Source organism: Musa acuminata, chromosome BXJ1-6, assembly GCF_036884655.1.
Source record: "Musa acuminata AAA Group cultivar baxijiao chromosome BXJ1-6, Cavendish_Baxijiao_AAA, whole genome shotgun sequence".
NCBI lineage: Eukaryota > Viridiplantae > Streptophyta > Magnoliopsida > Zingiberales > Musaceae > Musa > Musa acuminata.
Window position 1 is genome coordinate 15,099,195 of NC_088332.1, and position 19,091 is coordinate 15,118,285.

General features: G+C 38.2%; 1 protein-coding gene across 8 annotated transcripts; it reads left to right on the top strand.

The window, feature by feature from the left end:
• The first annotated feature begins 1,122 nt into the window (after nucleotides 1-1,122).
• LOC135584290 (uncharacterized) lies at nucleotides 1,123-18,227 on the top strand. 8 transcript variants are annotated; one of them, XM_065187701.1, is made up of 22 exons: nucleotides 1,123-1,399; nucleotides 1,634-1,717; nucleotides 1,813-1,900; nucleotides 2,721-2,816; nucleotides 4,740-4,850; nucleotides 9,852-9,908; nucleotides 10,010-10,080; nucleotides 10,760-10,859; nucleotides 11,281-11,348; nucleotides 11,492-11,592; nucleotides 11,685-11,788; nucleotides 11,883-11,936; nucleotides 12,142-12,197; nucleotides 12,303-12,341; nucleotides 12,508-12,652; nucleotides 13,340-13,521; nucleotides 13,591-13,661; nucleotides 14,396-14,468; nucleotides 14,545-14,606; nucleotides 14,689-15,613; nucleotides 16,182-16,472; nucleotides 17,685-18,227. In XM_065187701.1, exons 4-22 carry the CDS (start codon nucleotides 2,802-2,804, stop codon nucleotides 17,959-17,961), a joined length of 2,802 nt encoding a protein of 933 aa, XP_065043773.1. In that variant the 5' UTR covers nucleotides 1,123-1,399; nucleotides 1,634-1,717; nucleotides 1,813-1,900; nucleotides 2,721-2,801; the 3' UTR covers nucleotides 17,962-18,227. The 8 variants fall into 8 exon arrangements, with proteins under 8 accessions (XP_065043773.1, XP_065043779.1, XP_065043770.1 ...); XM_065187707.1 differs by having other exon boundaries at nucleotides 2,759-2,816; XM_065187698.1 differs by having other exon boundaries at nucleotides 1,634-1,693.
• Nucleotides 18,228-19,091: the final 864 nt, after the last annotated feature.

Consider the following 19,091-nt stretch of genomic DNA (forward strand, 5'->3'; position numbering starts at 1 on the left):
ATTTTTCACAAAATTTACCAATCATAATATTTATCATGGGCTATTTGAGAGTGATGCATAGACTCATTTAAGTTATAGAGTTCAACGAAATACTTATAAATTTATATATGAAAAGAAAAGACAATTTTGAGTAGATACGATAAAACCTACCTGACATATATATATATAGAGTGTAGATTATTATATTATAAAAAATCTTATGATCACAAAAATTATTTTAAAAATATATTGAATTCGTTTGATTGAAAAGTCTACATCAAATTGAGCACTCTCAAAAGTCAAGCGGGGAGAATTTGGGCGCCAGCATTGAATAGAACGAACCGCTTGACTCGACTGCAAGGAGAAGAAGCCGGCGGTGCCGTGCACGAAGAACTACTACTATTCTTACACATGACGACACCAACCGGACAACTTTGGAATTTAGCAACTCCTCCATCCATAATGTTACAAGACAGCCTCATATTCTCAATTTAATAGCGACATATGATGACTCTGACGCATCTCATGTGTTCTCTGCCTCCTCGGGAGACTAATTTACCACTTTCTTTTTTATCCATTCACGTTATCATATCAGCATGAATACATAGATTTCTCCCATAAACAACATTAATTCGAATCAATTAGAAACACTTGCTTCTCAGGTCGTTGTAAATTCCAATGCTTAGATTCAAAATGTTCTCGCAATATTCTCATGCCTACTCGGTGCATATGCGACCCCCCAAAACCTCATCTTGCTTTACTGTCGCCATCATCTCTTTCTTGGTTAAAGGCTGCCCCCACCCACCGTGGCGGCCAACTCTCCAAACCCAGCCGGAGACGTCGACCTGCATCCACAATCTAACAAACGGTCGTCCAATGACTCAATCCACTCTTAGCTAATAAAATATTCGCCACATAAATTCATCAAGTCGTTATTATGATGACACGTAATCAAATCTAGAGATGTTTTTGCATAATTCTGAATTCTTTTAAGTTATTATTTTTGAAAAAAAAAAATAATAAAAAAGAAAGCCTCACGTAACGGAATTTACTCGCGAGACCTCATCACGCAGCCCCCGCTGTTGCTCACGCCCCTGCACTCGTGTCACCGGCCACGATGCTCCCCGCTGCGGTCTTCATCGCCGCAGACATCCCACGTGCAGCCGTACCTTTCCGGTTGCGGGCAACGAGCCCTCCGCATTTCCTTGCCCCTCCTAGAAATGGAGCTTTGGGGGAACGACGGAAGATAGAGAGAAGCGAGGGAGGAAGACGGTGAAGAGGAGGGATTTCCCATTGCTCCATGGAAATCCGACCAAAGTCGTTCCTCGACGACAAGTCCGGTCGCTGATCTCCATCGTCGGTCGGCCATTGCGCTCATTGACTGGTCAACTCTGATCCACTGCTCACTTTGGTCAACAGGGTAATTCTATATTTTTCTCTGGACGAGTCGTTATCGTGTTGCTGCGACTCCCCCATTACCGAACAATTCAAGTTCTTCGTCGGGAGTTTCTTATCTCGTGAATGTTGGAACGACGTTTATGCCGTAATCCAAACTTCGTTAAATCGTTTATATTTGTTTTGTATTTTGTAATCCGATTTTTTAGCTAACTCAATTTATATCTCATCCGTAACCTACTAATCCTTCCATCGAAAGAATTTGGAGCGGCTGTTGACGTTGGTGGATCCTCCGCCTCTTGCTGATCCCTCTCGTCCCGTCAGATATTTCATATCCTTTGATGTCTTTATCCCATTATTTACCCTCGGTTTGGTCGAGCATAGACTTCTCAACGTTGACATGAATTGCTTTTTTTTGCGCCTGCACTGTATTTCCAGGGATAAAGCGACCACAAATAAAGTAGACGTTCTCAGCGGTTACTGCCATCACGGGGCCTCTTGCTCGGGTGCTCCCTCCTGCTCCACTGTGAGTTATTCTTTTTCCTCCCCCATCATTCAGTTCTCGAATCATGACTACTTTTTCGTACGTTGGAGATCCTCTCTCGAGGCACGAATCTTTTGTTCTGATCTCAGTTCTTGATCTCGGATGTGTGCGTCGTTCTTCTTTTCGCTAAAGAAAGGATTTTGTCAGGGGAAGAAGAACTCTTTCTTGATGGAAAGGGTTCGCGTCAGGAGGATGTCTTTTTCCCCCAAGTAAAAAGATCTTTACGAATCTTCCACAACTAATAAGATCCTATTACATGGCTGTAGAGTCCCTTCTTTGATCCTTTCCATGAATTCGAGCGTCTTCTGCTTTACTTCGCCATGAATTCATGTTTCAATAAGCAGGGGAGGAAACAGCTTGCCCGATTCAATTACTAGGAAGCAGGACTTGCTCTTTAAATTTAGCTTTCTGCAGTATCATTTCATCAATAGGCTCATTTGACGGTCTTATTTTTTTAGCCCGTTGTTTGAGCTCAGTCTAAGCTCTACTGGTCAAAGCACACTGTATTAGACTTTGTGATTGTCGATGGCAACATATATATATCGTCGATGGCAACATATATGATCATCTTGACTTTAAATGTTCTTGAAGTCTTAGGATGCTTTGTATATTATGACCAGGCGAAGGACACTGGAAAGAGACTCGGTTCTCTGTTATTAACATCCTTCTATAATGTTTTTGATGTATACTGAAGTCAAGTTTTATTCAACATGCACCATATTAACTTTACTTTTCTGCCTTGCATGGACTTACTATCTCAAAATGTGACATGAATGCTGAACTTGTACATGTTTTTGCCAAGGAATCAAACTTGCTAAGGTTGTAGAATTCTGCAAACAGATTTAACAAAGGAGAGAATTTTCCAGCCAATTTTTCTGGTACCATGGCAGAATGCACGGTATGTGGATTTAACTTGTTCTAATACATATTCTATTATGAATTTTATTTGTGGAAGTAATTTCCATTTTCTTTTACTTGGTTATGATTGGATCTTGATAATTGTCCTTAAGAATCTTTCTTATATATTTTTTGCTCTTTTTCTGGTTCATATGGTACCAAGTTCATAAATACATTCCATCTAACATGCTCTGTTCTGGCCCTTGGAAGAGTACCATGGAAAAAGTGCCTGTTCAAGATGAACTTGTCTCAGATTAACTGTCTCAGAGTAGCAGACTTGTTGCCAAAAAGAAAGAGATGAGTACTTACAATGCAATTTGACCATTGTTACTGTGACGAAAATATCATGGATCTCCTTACCATGTCTTTTTTTGTCATATTCAGGTGCTCAAATAATAGTGGATGTTGATGGATTTAGCTTTTTGATCCATCCTTAGTTGTTTTTAGTAAATAGGATAGATGCTTAATCTTTTTTTTAATAAAGAAATTAAATTACTGCTTTAAGGTTCTATAGAATGACCTGTCAAGGTCATTTGACAAATACAAATGACAAATCAGTGGGATAATTGTCCTCCAGAATAGTGATAAACGACTAACTCTAGCATCATTGGCAAACCAACTGGCTGCCTGATTACATTCTCTATAACTGTGTAAGAAATTGTATGAAGTCGTTGAAGAAGTGCTTTGATATGTTGTCTAATGATCCACAAACGCCAAGGTGGAACATCATCTTTGGTAAAGATGTCATATATTATTGAGGAATCAGTTTCAATTTGTAGGTGAGTGAATCCCCGATTTGCACCAACAGCAACCCTTCTATAGACGCTTAACCTGTTGAACATTCATGGATTTAGCTTTTTGATCCATCCTGAGTTGTTTTTGTTAAATAGGATTTAGATCTACATATTATTTGACTTTGTCAAGGGGATGTAATTGAACTCTGTTCACTTTTTTCTATAGCTAATTCAAATTATAAGTTTCTTAAAATTGGTCATTTCTCTATTCCTCTCATTTCTATATTGCTCACTTGTGTGCTTCCCTGGATTCTATTTAATTTAACATAGCAAAGAGGAAAACATTAATACTAGTGTTTGAAATGTATTCAAAGTACATATGTATTCTATAACTTCAATTTTGAAAGGAAGAAACTTTCATTACTAAGTAATCAAGAACTGAGCAGTAAAGTTACAAAAAAATGGATGAACATCGTGCCTGACCAAAAGAGGCAAGCCTATGAGCACACTGTTGTACTCTATAGGCAAATGACAAATGTTTACCACCAATAACCTACAGAACAGGGATCTAATATTAGATACAATAGCTTCTAAAAACCAAGGAACAACAGTGGTTCCTTTGTGAAATTAATAACTTATTGAGCATCCAACAAGAACAAAACTCTGGATAAGTTCAGTACCTCCACTATCCTCAATCCTTCCGGTGGATCCAAACACTATGTATTCTATAACTTAATTGATTCACCTTTGAGATGCATGAAAAAAAATGCTCTACATGGTGTGAGATGTTATCATCTACTGTATAGAACATTTTTGGTAAACAATGGCAATTCCATTGATAGATCTCAAATACTGGATGCATCAATTTCAAGACCAAACGACTACAAAAATTTTCTTCATCTATTTGCATCTTGCTCTCCATATTAGCTGGGCAGGGAGGCCCAAAGTGATCTTATGCTATATAGGATGTAAACAATTTCTTGTTATTCAATTAGTGATTCACTGTATTCAAAAGAACATTTAGTTTAAATTGCAAAATTGCTTCTTAGGTGACATAAGATATTAAGACTGACCACAAACATGTAATTTATGCTGAGACATAATTCTGGAAGTTACTTTTTCTTGTAAAACACAATTTCTTAAGATTGTGTTTAAGAGTTTTATTTTTTACTTTAATCATTTTCTTTCAGGCTAAGGTTGAATGTTGGCAACCTCCTCCTCTAACTTGGCACAGAAATCTTGCTGATGAGGAGAAAAGAAAATCTGAGTTTAATTTTATCAAGTTAAATGACTTTGGAATGGTATGTGTCAAGTTCAGATTAATGCCATTCTCTCTAAGAATTTTCAGAATCATTTCATTGCTGATATTCCTCTATGTGCTGCTACTACTTTTGATGATTTAGACGCAATGCATATTTAGTTAAGCCTAACTAGACTGCATTATTAGTTACCATCTACACTGTATAGTGCTAAATCAACCGATGGATAAGAAAGAAGAAGAAAGCAAAAATCAAGCAAGAAAAGGAGAAAAGAGTGGGAAGAGCACTCGCATCAAATGATAAACTTACCATCCGATACAGCTCGATATTGATAGCAATATTAGGCAGCACCATGGTATAATAAGCATGCCAGATGGCCCAATATGAAAACGAATTGGCAATATTGCCTGAACTGCATGTTAGCTCATGGTTGGACAAGTAATATTTATCACAACCTAACATTATGGGATAATGGATCCATTAACTTATTGAGTGTGAACTACTGACCCCAAATGCTTGAGCTCAATAGTTTATAATAGACTCATCTAGTCTTTATAAGTCAATTTAAGTCTTTTTCCACTTCCAATATAGGATTAAATCGATATATCATAAGGGCTCAACGTACTCGTGTAGGATAATTAAATTCTAGTATGGTGCACATGAGGCTCTGCACAATAGATGCTTCACATCAGGACAATGTTAAAAGCCCTTTCCTACTTGAACCCTTCAGTATATCCCATACTAGTTTGGCTTTGATTTGTCTTCTTCCACTTCCAATATTGGACTAAACTGGGGTGTCAAAATACTGGTTAGTGTGGACCAGTCTAGTTGAAATTGTAGTTCTTGGTTGTATTTGTTATACTATGTTCAACATACTAATGATGCTGACTGATTAGCATTTGCTGAATATGTTGAAGTATATGAGAAGGATAAGGCTTGTGTTTAATATAACTTTCTGAGTATATGTAATAAAGAAAAGCCTAAGACAATTGATACAGTTCTTTTTACCTATACCGAAATCTTAAGGTATTTATGGAAAAAAAAGTAAGCATTACCATAGCAAGATTCTAAAATGCAAAAGATATAAGATGCCAATTTAACATTCAATACAACAATTATCTAGATTTCTCACATGAAGATTTCAAAACAATTTTAGCCTCAAACAAAAACTGAACATGTAATTTAGTATAATCTAGAAGACAAACAACAGAAGCTTGATAATCATTTGAGTTGCACAAACATCAGGATCCTGATTCTCAGAATACGGAAAAGGATCATGCGCTTGTATATTGGTACAAGGCTTTCAGGTATTAATCAGCACATTAGGTTGCCAATTTCCCAGTTCTATCATCCTTAGCAGACATGAATAATTACCAGAACTCTAGCAGGGGTCAAGACATTAAAACATTAAGACTTAGCAGTCAGGAATAACAGCTAGAGATATAGTAGGGTTCAAGACATTTAAACATGAATGACATTATTTTTATGCATTATTGTGACAGGTATTTGATTCTGTTGTTGTTATTCTTAAAATAAAAAAAAATTGGTTGTCGTCGTTTGGAAGGGTCCTGAGCTAAATCAGGTGGAAAGGTAATGGTTAAATAATACATTGTGCCATCTCCTTGGTTTTGGATGAATGAAATAAGAAAAAAAATATGGGATCCAATGCAAAGTGGTCATAGCATCTTTTCTTCCATATAACATAATTGTCAAACTTCTTGTGAAAGGAAGTTGGATAGTTTGTCAAACCTGAAATGGCAACCAAATATATGATCTTGTTCGCATTTAAAACAAAAAGATAGTTACATGGATATGTATCATCTTAGGATTCGTAAGGGTGCTGTCACGAACTTAGCTGATTTTGCCTAAGTCATGCAGCACCCTTGCATGTCCGTCCGCAAAGGTCAGTCTCCCCGAAACCTCTCATGGTCCCTCAGGACCTATAAAAGAGAAAATGGGTTAGAGAAAGCACCTCATTCGGGATCCACAAGCAAACATTTCCAAAAACACTTTATAGCCAATGCAAATTACAAACGGACTTTTCAAGCTCTGAACGGTTGCACAACAAATGGTCAAAATGGTCCACTACAGACCGAATATCTCTTACAAGTGTCCACATGACACAACTTTTATTTACAAGCCTACAACGGCCACCAAACCCAACTAAAATGAGGTTATTAAGCCTCTGACCGTCCCTCTACATGCTGTGCAAAGCATGAACAAACCAAAAGACACGGACATACATAAAATTACATCAAACATCCTGTTTAGAATTTTGTCTGTGACATTCTCCCCCACTTATTCCTTCGATGTCCTCGTTGAAGCCTTCGTCGATACTGTAACTCATCACCTTCGTTGAGTCTTCAATCTTCTATTCCAGCTACAATGCACCTCTGGGCTCCCAGCTGCTCTCTGGTGCTATTGTTGAGTAGTCGAACTTTTGATCCGCTATGCTGCTTCAACTCGCCAATGACTCTAACTCTAGTGTGGGGTTGGCTGAGTTGTGTTGATCCTTGTTCGCTCCTTTGGCAATCGACCTTCGTCCGCCTGCTCTCGGGTCACACTCAGACGAAACACAGCTCTAGGACCGTCTGTCGCCTAGTAGCTCCCGAAGTCCACCGACTTTGCTAAAATTGGTGTACCAATGTCTGGATCCTAGGCCTCTATCCCTACCAGCATAATCTTCGCAGCGCACTGCTTCCTTCATGGCAATTTGAATGACAGCACTGTGACATATTCTTCAAGAGTACCCGCCTCCGCGTCCTCTTGTCCCGTGCCAAGGCCTTTTAAACCCAACTTCGCCTTCGCAAGTTGAGTCACCTTAATTCCTTCGTCAAATGCTTCTCTGAGGTAAGGTGCATGTGCCTTGAAGCTCCTTTCGTCTTTGGCACCATGCAGGATGAGCCCGCTCCATCAGAATGAAGGACCCATGGAACGACATGATCCCGTTCTTGCCTCTGCAAGAGTTCATGTCCTCGACCACTGTCCAAGGAAAGCTCTATGCTTTCACTCCATATTCCATCTTCTATGTCAGCTCCCTTCATGCGGCTTGGGTACTTCACCAAGTTACACCCAAGTTGTTCTGCTCCTCGTTTTGCATTGAGTTGATGGTAGCCCTCGCGCCGACCATTCCATGTCAGCCCTTCGTTGAGTCCGATCTCTATATCGACTCCAATTGTGCCTTCATTTGTGTTATCTTGGATCGCTCCCCCACTTGATCTCATAATGTATTCCCTGATGCATTATCTTAAGCGAGATCATGCGATGACTCCTCGTCGTTCGCTCGGTCCGTTGAGCATCATGGAGTTGTTGTTTTTGAGGTACTCCTCAATATGTGCGGTTTATTGCACATGATTCTCTCTCCAAGAGAACCGGAATCTATCCCTCCTGGATATTTGTCCCGTTGGAGCAACTTCTCTTTTTGCTTCCTTCACTTTGAAAGTTTCGAACACCATCCCCTTGGACTACGTCGACTTGCTGAACAAACTGTGCATTGTTCTACCTCCTGCAAACGCATTTGCTAGATTGCAACTCCATGTCAATACAGATCCCACTGCACCACTCAAGGCCTAGCAACATGCTAAACTCGTTGCACACTTCAGCCTCCTACGAACGTATCCTTCCCATGCCGAAGAGAAAGTTTCAATGCTCCATGGCGCCGAGTTTCGGTCACCTTGGGATGGCCACGAACATTCTATCGTCCGCATACAAGCCCTTGCACGAGTACCGAATTTTTCGAGTTAGCAATTCCCCTTATCTCTATGAGCTTTGCACAACTCTTTCGGTCGCTGAGAAACCCATTCCACCTTGCATGATCTTATCTTTTACCAAGCGCCTTGCTTGCCTTAAGTACCATCAAGTATAGTTGTCAACGTCGAGCCGTAGCTCGAACTCAGCCATCCCAGCCTTCATGCGCTATACATTCTTCCCAGCTTACTTGTCCTCGTGGTGCCTCTTGCACGAAGGGTTAGCCATTCATCTAAATATCAATCTCAGATGCCCGCTCCTCTGAGCGACTCCTTTTTCCTACATCCCCATGCCCATTTTCCCTAAAACGGTTGCACGTGCTGGCTACCCTCAACGCAACCCCGCCAAGTCCCCCACATTTGCATGCCAAGTGTTTCTATGAGTGCTTGTCCCGCTCTGATACCATCTGTCACGGACTTAGTTGGTTTTCCTAAATCGTGTGGCACTCTTGCGTGTCCGTCCGCAAAGGTTAGCCTCCCCGAAACCTCCCATGGTCCCTTAGGACCTACAAAAGAGAAAATACGTTATAGAAAGCGTCTCACTCAGGATCCACAAGCAAACATTTCAGAAAACACTTCATAGCCAATGCAAATTACAAACGGACTTTACAAGCTCTAAATGGTTGCACAACAAAGGGTCAAAACGGTCCACTACAGACCAAATATCTCTTACAAGTGTCCACATGATACAACCTTTATTTACAAGCTTACAATGGCCACCAAACCCAACTAAAATGGGGTTATTAAGCCTTCGATCGTCCCTCTACATGCTGTGCAAAGCATGAACAAATCAAAAGACATGGACATACATAAGTATTACATCAAATATCTTGTTTATAATTTTGTCCGTGACAGTGCGGTGGCCTCTACTGGCTTGAACCATCAAGTTTCTTATGCCAATATGTTCTGCTTTGTACATTGATCCTTTTGTATTTGAGTGTGTATTATATTGGCATAGTGAAAGCAATTTTCATGGCTGTTCCAACTAGTGATTGGATCTCACTTTTGCTTCTTTTTTTTCTGCACTATTCATCTGGTTTTGCTGGAATTTCCTTAATCAATATTATATCTCCCATTATGCATTGGTTCAGGCCAGCATGCATGGTTAAGAATGAGACTGATGATCACATGAATTAGCACTCATGGCAGAAAGTAATGACATTTTATTTTATTACTGCAAAATTCTAGATATTGCATGGGTGACATTTTAACAAAAACTCGAGTACTTAATATACCTTGTGACTGTATAAATGTTGAGTTTGTCTTGGAACTGATTTATAGTATGAATATGTTGCAGATTTATATGGGTTATCGATTGTGCCGCTACTTTATAGAGGAAACTGCAAAAGGACTGGTAAGCTACACATCTACCAACAATGGATTTTGTTACTTTAGATTAGTTTCTGTTCCAAACTTCAGTGTTACAAGTGTTATCATTTTGTTGCCCTTTCGCAGTGTGCAATCTATAATCCTTTCAGAAAATGGATGGATGTCTCTTCTCGTGGAGTTCCTTTAGGTGGCATGGGGTAGGACTTCTTCATTACCTCAGTTAAAAAAATTTCTGCTTAAGTTTAGAAAAGGTCTCTTTCATTGTTTGCTAAAGGGCAATTCATTCACTAACACTTTTGAGTTTGTTGCATCTAGACTAAAACAAATAGAACTGGATGCCTGTCAGATCCACATGTAACTGATAGATATCACCAATCAAAAACTGTCATTTGTTTACACATTGCACTATTGAATTAATATGTTTGGAGTTTAGTAGGATATTACTAAATTGATCTTGCATACCTTTCATTGATCATGAACTCATGATAAAAGAAGTCCACAATTTCACTCTTTATTTTTCTTGTTTTTTTATTTTTCTGATAGCAATGTAGATAGTGCAATATAAACTTGTAACCAGTGTTAATTTTGTTTAAACAGTCATACAAAGTTGAGTCTTGAAAAGTACTTTGCAATGCTTATTGTTAATGTGACCCCAAAAAGAGATTTGAGTGGTAAGAGGCAGTCCTTATTTAAGTTCCTGAGCCAAATCTTTCTGTGTTTGGTACCATAATGGATTTTGGATGTGTTTGCTTTCGTGCATCTTTCTGTGTTTGATACCATAATGGATTTTGGATGTGTTTGACAGATAGAAATTGTATTTTCAGAAATTTGAAATGTTTCATATCACTTCTCATGGTTAAAGCTTTCACCTTTCAGTGCTGGAAGTATAGGTAGAAGCTATAAAGGCTATTTTCAGTGCTGGCAACTATTCCCTGGACAATGTGAAGAGAATCCTGTGCTGGCCAATCAGTTCTCTGTAAGTTGAACAAATACTAAACTCATAATTGAATATCTTGTTCTCTTCTGTCTGCTTCCTGGTTTGATGCTGTCATAAACTTGTCCTGAAACGATAGCTTTTGGTTCTCTAACAAGCAATAGAACTTTTGTCTTTTGAGATGTCTATTTGGCTCTGTAAAGCATTTTAGTCTTTACAATCACCTCATTGATACTTTTGGCCATTATGTCTGTCTGTTTGTTCAGTTTTTATGTCCCATTCTGAATTTACTTCAGATACATAGTATTCAAAGAACATCTCTGTATCAGTGGAAGTTCTCTATTAATTCTCTTGTTATATGCCATTGTTTGTAAAAGCTGACTCCAGATGTCCTGATTTTTTCAGATAGATAAGCAGAATTGCATACAACTAACCTCTCTAATGTGATGACATTTGTTGATAGGTTTTCATTTCACGCTCTGATGGCAAGAAATATTCTACTGTATTATCTCCAAGACCAGAAATTCTCAAGTAAGAAATAGTTGGCCTACCAAAATTAATTGATCTTGTTGTACATAATATATTTCTGGTTTTTTTATGATATTCTTGATTAGATGATACTATGATGGTTTCAGAAGTGTTGTATGACCGAGAATGCTTTTCATAACATGCAGAGGGAGTACTAGTCCTGGAATAGAATCTTGGGACTGGAATCTCAGTGGACAAAATGGCACCTACCATGCATTATATCCAAGGTCCTGGACTGTTTACGATGGTAATCACTGCAAGTAGATATTGGAATAAATAAATAAACCAATGCTACAGGAGGCATGCTTCCCATTGGTCTTGTTTTCATTGTCTTTGTAGGTGAACCTGATCCGGACCTTAAAATTACATGCCGCCAGATTTCACCATTTATCCCACACAACTATCGAGAAAGCAGCTTCCCTGTTGCAGTTTTCACATTCACGGTAGGAAATTTTGAATACGAATCAGTATGCCATAAACTAAGATTCACCTTCAGTAGTGTATCTAATTATTTTAAGCTTCTTGATGGATTACCAGCTAATGAATTCGGGGAAGAGTTCTGCAGATGTAACTTTGCTTTTCACATGGGCTGTAAGTCAAATATCAACTAAATTTGATGCTCACAGATGTTCTTTCTAGTAACATCTATAAACATTTTTGTTTGCATCAAAGTCCATCTCTGATGTGATGCTTAAGAATTTTAGCACTTAACTACGATCCAAGCTATCCAGCTTTCCTATCTTCAAATACCTTCTCTGGTACAAGGGCTTAACATCTGGTTATTCTTGTCTTGCAGAATTCTGTAGGGGGTAAATCTGAGTTCTCTGGTAATCATTCAAATTCCAAAATGATGTGAGTCTATAGCTGGTGGATGTCTGTCTAGATTACGATTTGTTTGAATCTCTTTCTCTATCAATGTTACTTACACGAAAAATGTGAACTATTTTAATATGCTAGGGTACGGAATGGTGTGCATGGTGTGCTTCTACATCACAGGTATCCTCAGGTTTTGAACTCCAATAATTAATTGTCTATAACTTCAATAGTATTTTGAATATCATGAGTCGTGCTTTGGCTTATCTTATAACTTGCTCAAAACTATTTCGTTCTTTGCATTTCATTTTATTCATATTCTATGTTCTGAAGAAAGCACATAATGCAGAACTGCAAGTTGGCAGATACCAGTAACATTCGCCATAGCAGCTCAAGAGACAGATGAAGTTTGTGTCTCAGAATGTCCTTGCTTTCTGATATCTGGGAATTACAAGGGATTCACAGCGAGGGACATGTGGGATGAACTTAAAAAGGTTGGAAACTTTAGGAATTATACTTTTATTTGACACTTGATTTCTTCCTGATGTTTCTTCGTTCCATCTAAACCTTTCTCCTGCTGTTTCTAATTTGATTCCACTCTTACATATGTTCCCTTCCATATTTATCTACATGTGGCTCTTATGATGTTTCTAGATCTTCAATATCACCAAGGATATCTTTCCAAGGTTGTCTAGCAAATCTTTAGAAATCCATTTTAGTCGACTTGAGGAATCTTTTACTCAAAAGAGAAAGAATACTCCTTATTAATTTTAGTTCACTAGTTCACCATTTCCTGACTACCTCTATCAAACTCACACATATCAGATAAACAAAAGACGATACCCTAATTCTAATGTCTATATATTACTTAGGATTTTGTTTTCTTCTAACATTTTACATGACTGACTCTCTGTCATACTTTCTTATGTTGTTCAGTTATTCCTATAATTAATTTTTTAGCCTGTATTTACATTTATGATGTATTCTGAAGCAAAACTTTATGCTTTTATTAGAAATTATCTTGTGTAATATTTTTATCTTTCTTTCTGTTCATGTATGTTTGTGATATGCATAATGCTCATTGTTAATGCTGATTGAGTTAACTTAGTTGATATCAGTTGATGCTGAAGCTAGATGCAAACTAATGGTAATGTTACCTATTATATTTTAAAATTGAATAGTATGGATCCTTCTCCCGCCTTGACAACAATGGAATGACTCCACCATCAGAGCCAGGATCATCTATCGGAGCATCTGTGGCAGCCACAGTCACAGTACCTCCTGCAGCTACTCGTACAGTTACATTTTCTTTGGCATGGGCATGCCCCAAAGTAAAATTTCATAGTGGCAGGACTTATAACAGGTTAGTTGGACAATCCATAACTAGATGACTAAATACCTAACGAGTTTCCTAACGAGAATCTAATAACAGGAGATATACCAAGTTCCATGGGACTGATGCTGATACTGCCGCAGCAAATCTTGTTCATGATGCCATAACTAGTAAGTTTGAAATATGAGATGCTTGCGATGCAAAGGTGCCACATATGAGTTCATTTTGGTATATTGGGTCCCTGATAAAGTTTATGAACTCCTGCTCAAGTTTTTACTTTTGGAGACCAGCTAATAGAAGTTAATGACTACTGAACATCAACTGTATGGTGTTTCATATACATGCACCTTGCTACTGCTACTACTTCTGTGGAATTGGTGCTTGAAAGTTGTAAGTTAGGACTATTTAAAATTAGATAAATGTGAATGTCTTATCTTAGTATTATCCAAATAGATTCATGCGGCATTAGGTCTGACAAAATAGACTCAGGAAGTGGTAGTTGGACACTTAGGAAAAAATTACTAATTAGCTTAATGTTTTTTGCCACTGATATGAAATCAGAACTTCTGCTATTGTCCCTTCTTTGTCTGATTCTCACTTTCAGCAATTCAATTATACAATTGTGGCAATTTGTTTTTGGAAATTTTCTGACAGCTCTTCTAGCTTAGGTTCTGCAGTCTATTTCCCCATCAATTTATTAAAAAGAAAAAAGAGAATATAAACTCAAGCTTCATGAGAAGGAAAGCACAAAAGATCTGCAGTCTCTTCTATACATGCTATTCTAATACAGAAGAAAAAAATACCATCCATCACCACATCAACTATACTAGAATTCATTTTATTTTAATATTGGATTTTCTTATCTTCCATTTAACATTCTGTTCCCTTCCTATTTTTCATCTAGATTATTGCTACTGGGAGTCCCAGATTGAAGATTGGCAAAAACCTATTTTGGAGGACAGGAAGCTTCCTCCATGGTATATTCTAGACCCAAATGTTGACCATCTTGTTAGCTTACGAGAAGAAATATGAACTTTTTAGAACACTACTCAGGTACCCAGTCACCCTTTTTAATGAGCTCTACTATCTAAATGCGGGGGGAACAGTATGGACAGGTAACTTGGATATCAAATTCTATATCCATTTTAAAATATGATTTGGACATGGTAAAGTTAATCATAACAAGAACTTCTACAGATGGATTGCCCTCAGTTGAGAGTTTGGCAAGCATTGAAGAAAGAAAATTCTCTCTTGATATATCCAATTTAGGTTGTAAAGAAATGAATGATGACATCCAAGAAAACAATGCTGCCACGAATATCCTGACAAGCATGTCACTGATCAATAAGAAGTTACAGTCTCCTATCACATCACATTCCGCATTTGGTACATCATTGCTTCAGGAAGGAGAGGAAAACATTGGTCAGTTTCTTTATCTTGAAGGAATAGAGTATCATATGTGGAACACTTATGATGTCCATTTCTACTCATCCTTCGCCCTAATAATGCTGTTTCCCAAACTTGAACTCAGCATTCAGAGAGATTTTGCAGCAGCTGTACTGATGCATGATCCTGAAAAGATCCAAATGCTCACTGGAAAGCGGGTTCCAAGAAAGATTCTTGGTGCCGTTCCTCATGATCTTGGACTAAATGACCCGTGGAATCAAGTAAATGCATATGTCCTTCATGATATCAATAGGTGGAAGGACTTGAATCCCAAGTTTGTTTTGCAAGTCTACAGAGATGTGGTTGCAACAGGCAATAGATCATTTGCAAAAGCTGTTTGGCCATCTGTCTACATTGCAATGGCCTATATGGATCAGTTTGACAATGATAAAGATGGGATGATAGAAAACGAAGGTTTCCCTGATCAGACTTATGACATGTGGTCAGTGGTTGGTGTAAGTGCATATAGCGGGGGTCTTTGGGTGGCTGCTTTGCAGGCTGCCTCTTCCATGGCACAACTGGTTGGAGATAAAGTTTCTGAGGATTATTTTTGGAACCGGTATCAGAAAGCAAAAATCGTATATGAGCAACTATGGAATGGTTCCTATTTTAATTATGATAACAGTGGTGGCATATCAAGCACAACTATTTTGGCTGATCAGTTGGCTGGACAATGGTAAATTCTGATAAACTTGTTATACCCTTCTTTTTTTCACATTCAAAGTTCAGTAATTTCTAGTTTACAAGTAACATAAAAGAAAAAAAAATCTTAGAGGATGTTATTTAAGTTATTTCTCATTGTTAGTGAGCCTATTTATGGCCTCTAGTTTGAAATATATGTCAGAAATTAGATTGATTGTGATTTATTTGCAATTAGGTTCATCTTATATAGTTTAAAGTTCAGATTGAGCTTTATAGAAATAATTTAGGCAACTAAGGTATTAGAATAACATCGAAGAAAGATTTTAATTTCTAACATGGTTCGTCGTATCGAGCATACCAACACATAATACATGAGGGCGTACCAATGTACTACCCATACCAATCACTTATTGGATCAGTACATACCACCTGTACCGAGCGATACACCACGGTACGACGAACCTTGATTTTTGATATATATGGTTGAGTAACGCAAACGAAATAATCAACACAGTAAGACCCCTTGTTATTCCTTTATCTTAAGAAAATGACTTTTTTTTAAGGTCTCTAGGGTAAAAATAATCTGTAATACTGTCTTTCAGGTATGCTAGAGCATGCGGTCTTCAGCCAATTGTTGACGAGAAAAAGGCACAAAGTGTATTTGAAAAGATCTATAAATTAAATGTGTTGAAGGTGAAGGGAGGGAGGTGCGGAGCAGTTAATGGAATAAGACCAGATGGAACTATGGACACGTCGGCAATTCAGGCAAATGAAATATGGTCTGGAGTGACATATGCTGTTGCGGCTGCAATGATCCAAGAAGGCATGTCAGAAACGGCATTTAAGACAGCTGAAGGGATTCATGAAACCGCCTGGTCTCACGAAGGTCTCGGGTAAGTTTTATATGACTGTTTTAAGTTTATATAGCACTTATCCAGGTATTTCCAGTTTCTTTAAGTCCAAGATTTTTTCCAAGAAAGCAAAGCATACTCCAAAATCTTTCCCTATAACACCTGTAGTTCATCAAACAACATTTGGCTTGTATCAAATATAGGGCTCTGGTTGAGCTTAATCACTTTCTATAGGCCTTAGCATGTCCCATTATCAGGTCATTTAAGCTTGTGTCTTGTTTGTCTTTGAGAGAGAAATAAACACACCTAGACTAACTTAGCATGAAGAAGACATGTTTAATAGTTTAGTAAATAATTAAGTCCTTCTAACTTTCCTTCTCTTTTTATGAGCTTCCAATTATAGGAGACAACAAGCTCAGCCCAATCATATATTCATCCATGTGTTGCCTGATGGATAGGTTGTTTGGTTTTGCATGGCACTGACTAGTTTGCTGTGTTAGTTCTTCTAAATTATGTATCTGCTAACATCAGAGAAGGTTTTTTAACTAAATTGCATAAACACTTTCTCTTGACTTCATAGCATATGCTAAGAGTATGCCTCGAGTAGGAAATCGTGGGGTAGTGCAGCTTCAGGTTAACGAAAAATTGCTAATAACAACCACAACAAGTGAAAACCCTACTATTTGGGGATTAACAAATATTGCTAAAATTTCTTCTGATGGTTGATAAAGACTCATCATAGAGGACTAGTTATTTTATAGAATTACATAATGCTGCTCTCCAGCTTTGTCGATTGTGCCAATTAGAACAGGACAACAGAGTTACGTAAGAATATTTAGAAGATGTTATCCCTGAATTCTTGTACTTAAGAAGAATACTTGTTATTATGATATACATGTGCAAGTTCAGTAGCTCGACTGGAGAAATTTCTGCACTTTTGTGTGGTGGCATTTGGTAAACAGGGCCATCATAATTAGCATAATAACTTGCAGCAGTATTTGTTGATGTCAAGATTGGAAGCCTTTCTTTCCTTAATGACAATAATCTTAGTCTTTGAAAATTCACCTCCGCAAGTTACCATCACCCATTCTTATGATTAGAAGAAATGGTTTTCTACTTTATACTGCATCATACACAAAATTTCCCCTTTTGCTCATGAAAAGAAAAAGAAATCATTGAAAGCTTTGTAGCATTACAAATTATGCACCTTTTGTCACCAACCTCTGTTACTAATCTGGGAAAATGTTTTAACAGGTACTCGTTTCAGACCCCTGAAGCATGGACACCAAACGGTCAGTACCGGTCATTGCAATACATGCGCCCTCTAGCTATATGGGCAATGCAGTGGGCATTGTCTCCACCAAAGCTTCACAAGGAAGAGCTGGAAGCAGATTGGAAGGGAAAGGCTCAAATTCCCCATCTGGAATTCTCTCAGATTGCAAGCTTACTTAAGCTGCCAGAAGAGAAGGAATCTAAAAGCATCATTCGAGTCATCTTCGAAATTGCTCGTGAGAAGCTATCGAAACGATGATGAAGCATTTAGAAGCTTTACATACTATTCAAGTAATTCCTCCTGCAGAATTCCCATAAGAAAATAAATTGTTGTTATACGATCAGAGCCTCATGTATCTCTACGGAATTTGCATTAGCAGAGGTGACTGCATGAAATCTTGTTGATAAGGGGACATAGTTGGCGACTTGTTTTAAACATATTGTTTAGAACAATATGTTCTAAACGTATTGTTTCTCGTACTTCTATGTGCTAAACTGAGAAAAGAAACGCCTACTGTTCTTACATCCCAAGACTGTCTTGGTGACTTGAACCTTTGATAGCAACCACCCTCTTTTTATTGTCGCTACAGTTGAATCATGGTATATAATCGGAATCTAGTTATGCCATGGCCACGACGTTGTGGCCGGAGAAGGTGAGCAACTACTGAACCCGTCCACGGAGTTCATGGCAGGAAGAAGCTTGTCAGGGATTGTTGACAATTATACCAAAGTGATGCGATATCAAAGAATGAGTTGCTTAATCTCCCTTTATTCACCACCGGCTGTAGAGATTCAGGTAAAATGTGCTGCTGCCCCACGAGCAGTTCGAAGGATGCAGAGGAAGGAGATTGATGGCAGAACCAGCAGAAGAATAGGTTGTAGTCGGATCAAGTCGAAGGTGCTGATAGCAAGGCACAGACATCAGATGTTGGTGTAAGAACAGATGAGATTGTATCCACTTATTCATGGCTTTTCATTCAATTTCATGAAAGGAGATAGGAAGACATGTCGAAGGCAAACTCATTCCCTGTGCTCATCTTTGTGAACTAAGATACCGTTCTTGGCGGCATACAAACTCGGTCCTGATGGATCCCTCGTCTCCATTTTAATGAACAACAAAGCAGAAGAGAAGACAAAGATTGAGGAACTGAAAAGAGACCCAACTGAATTAGCCAACACACACAAAACTTGTCTTTTCTATCACAGTATGCAAAATGATGCAAATGACTTGTCAATATAGAGCAATTTGAGATGAAAACCAGCACTAAAAAGGAAGAGGAAGTTGCAAACAACTTGAGTTAATATAGAGATGGTAGAGATTCTGGCACGCTGGGCATATGTCTACCATGGAACAAGGAGGAGGAAGAAGAAAGCAGCACGCGTGAAGAT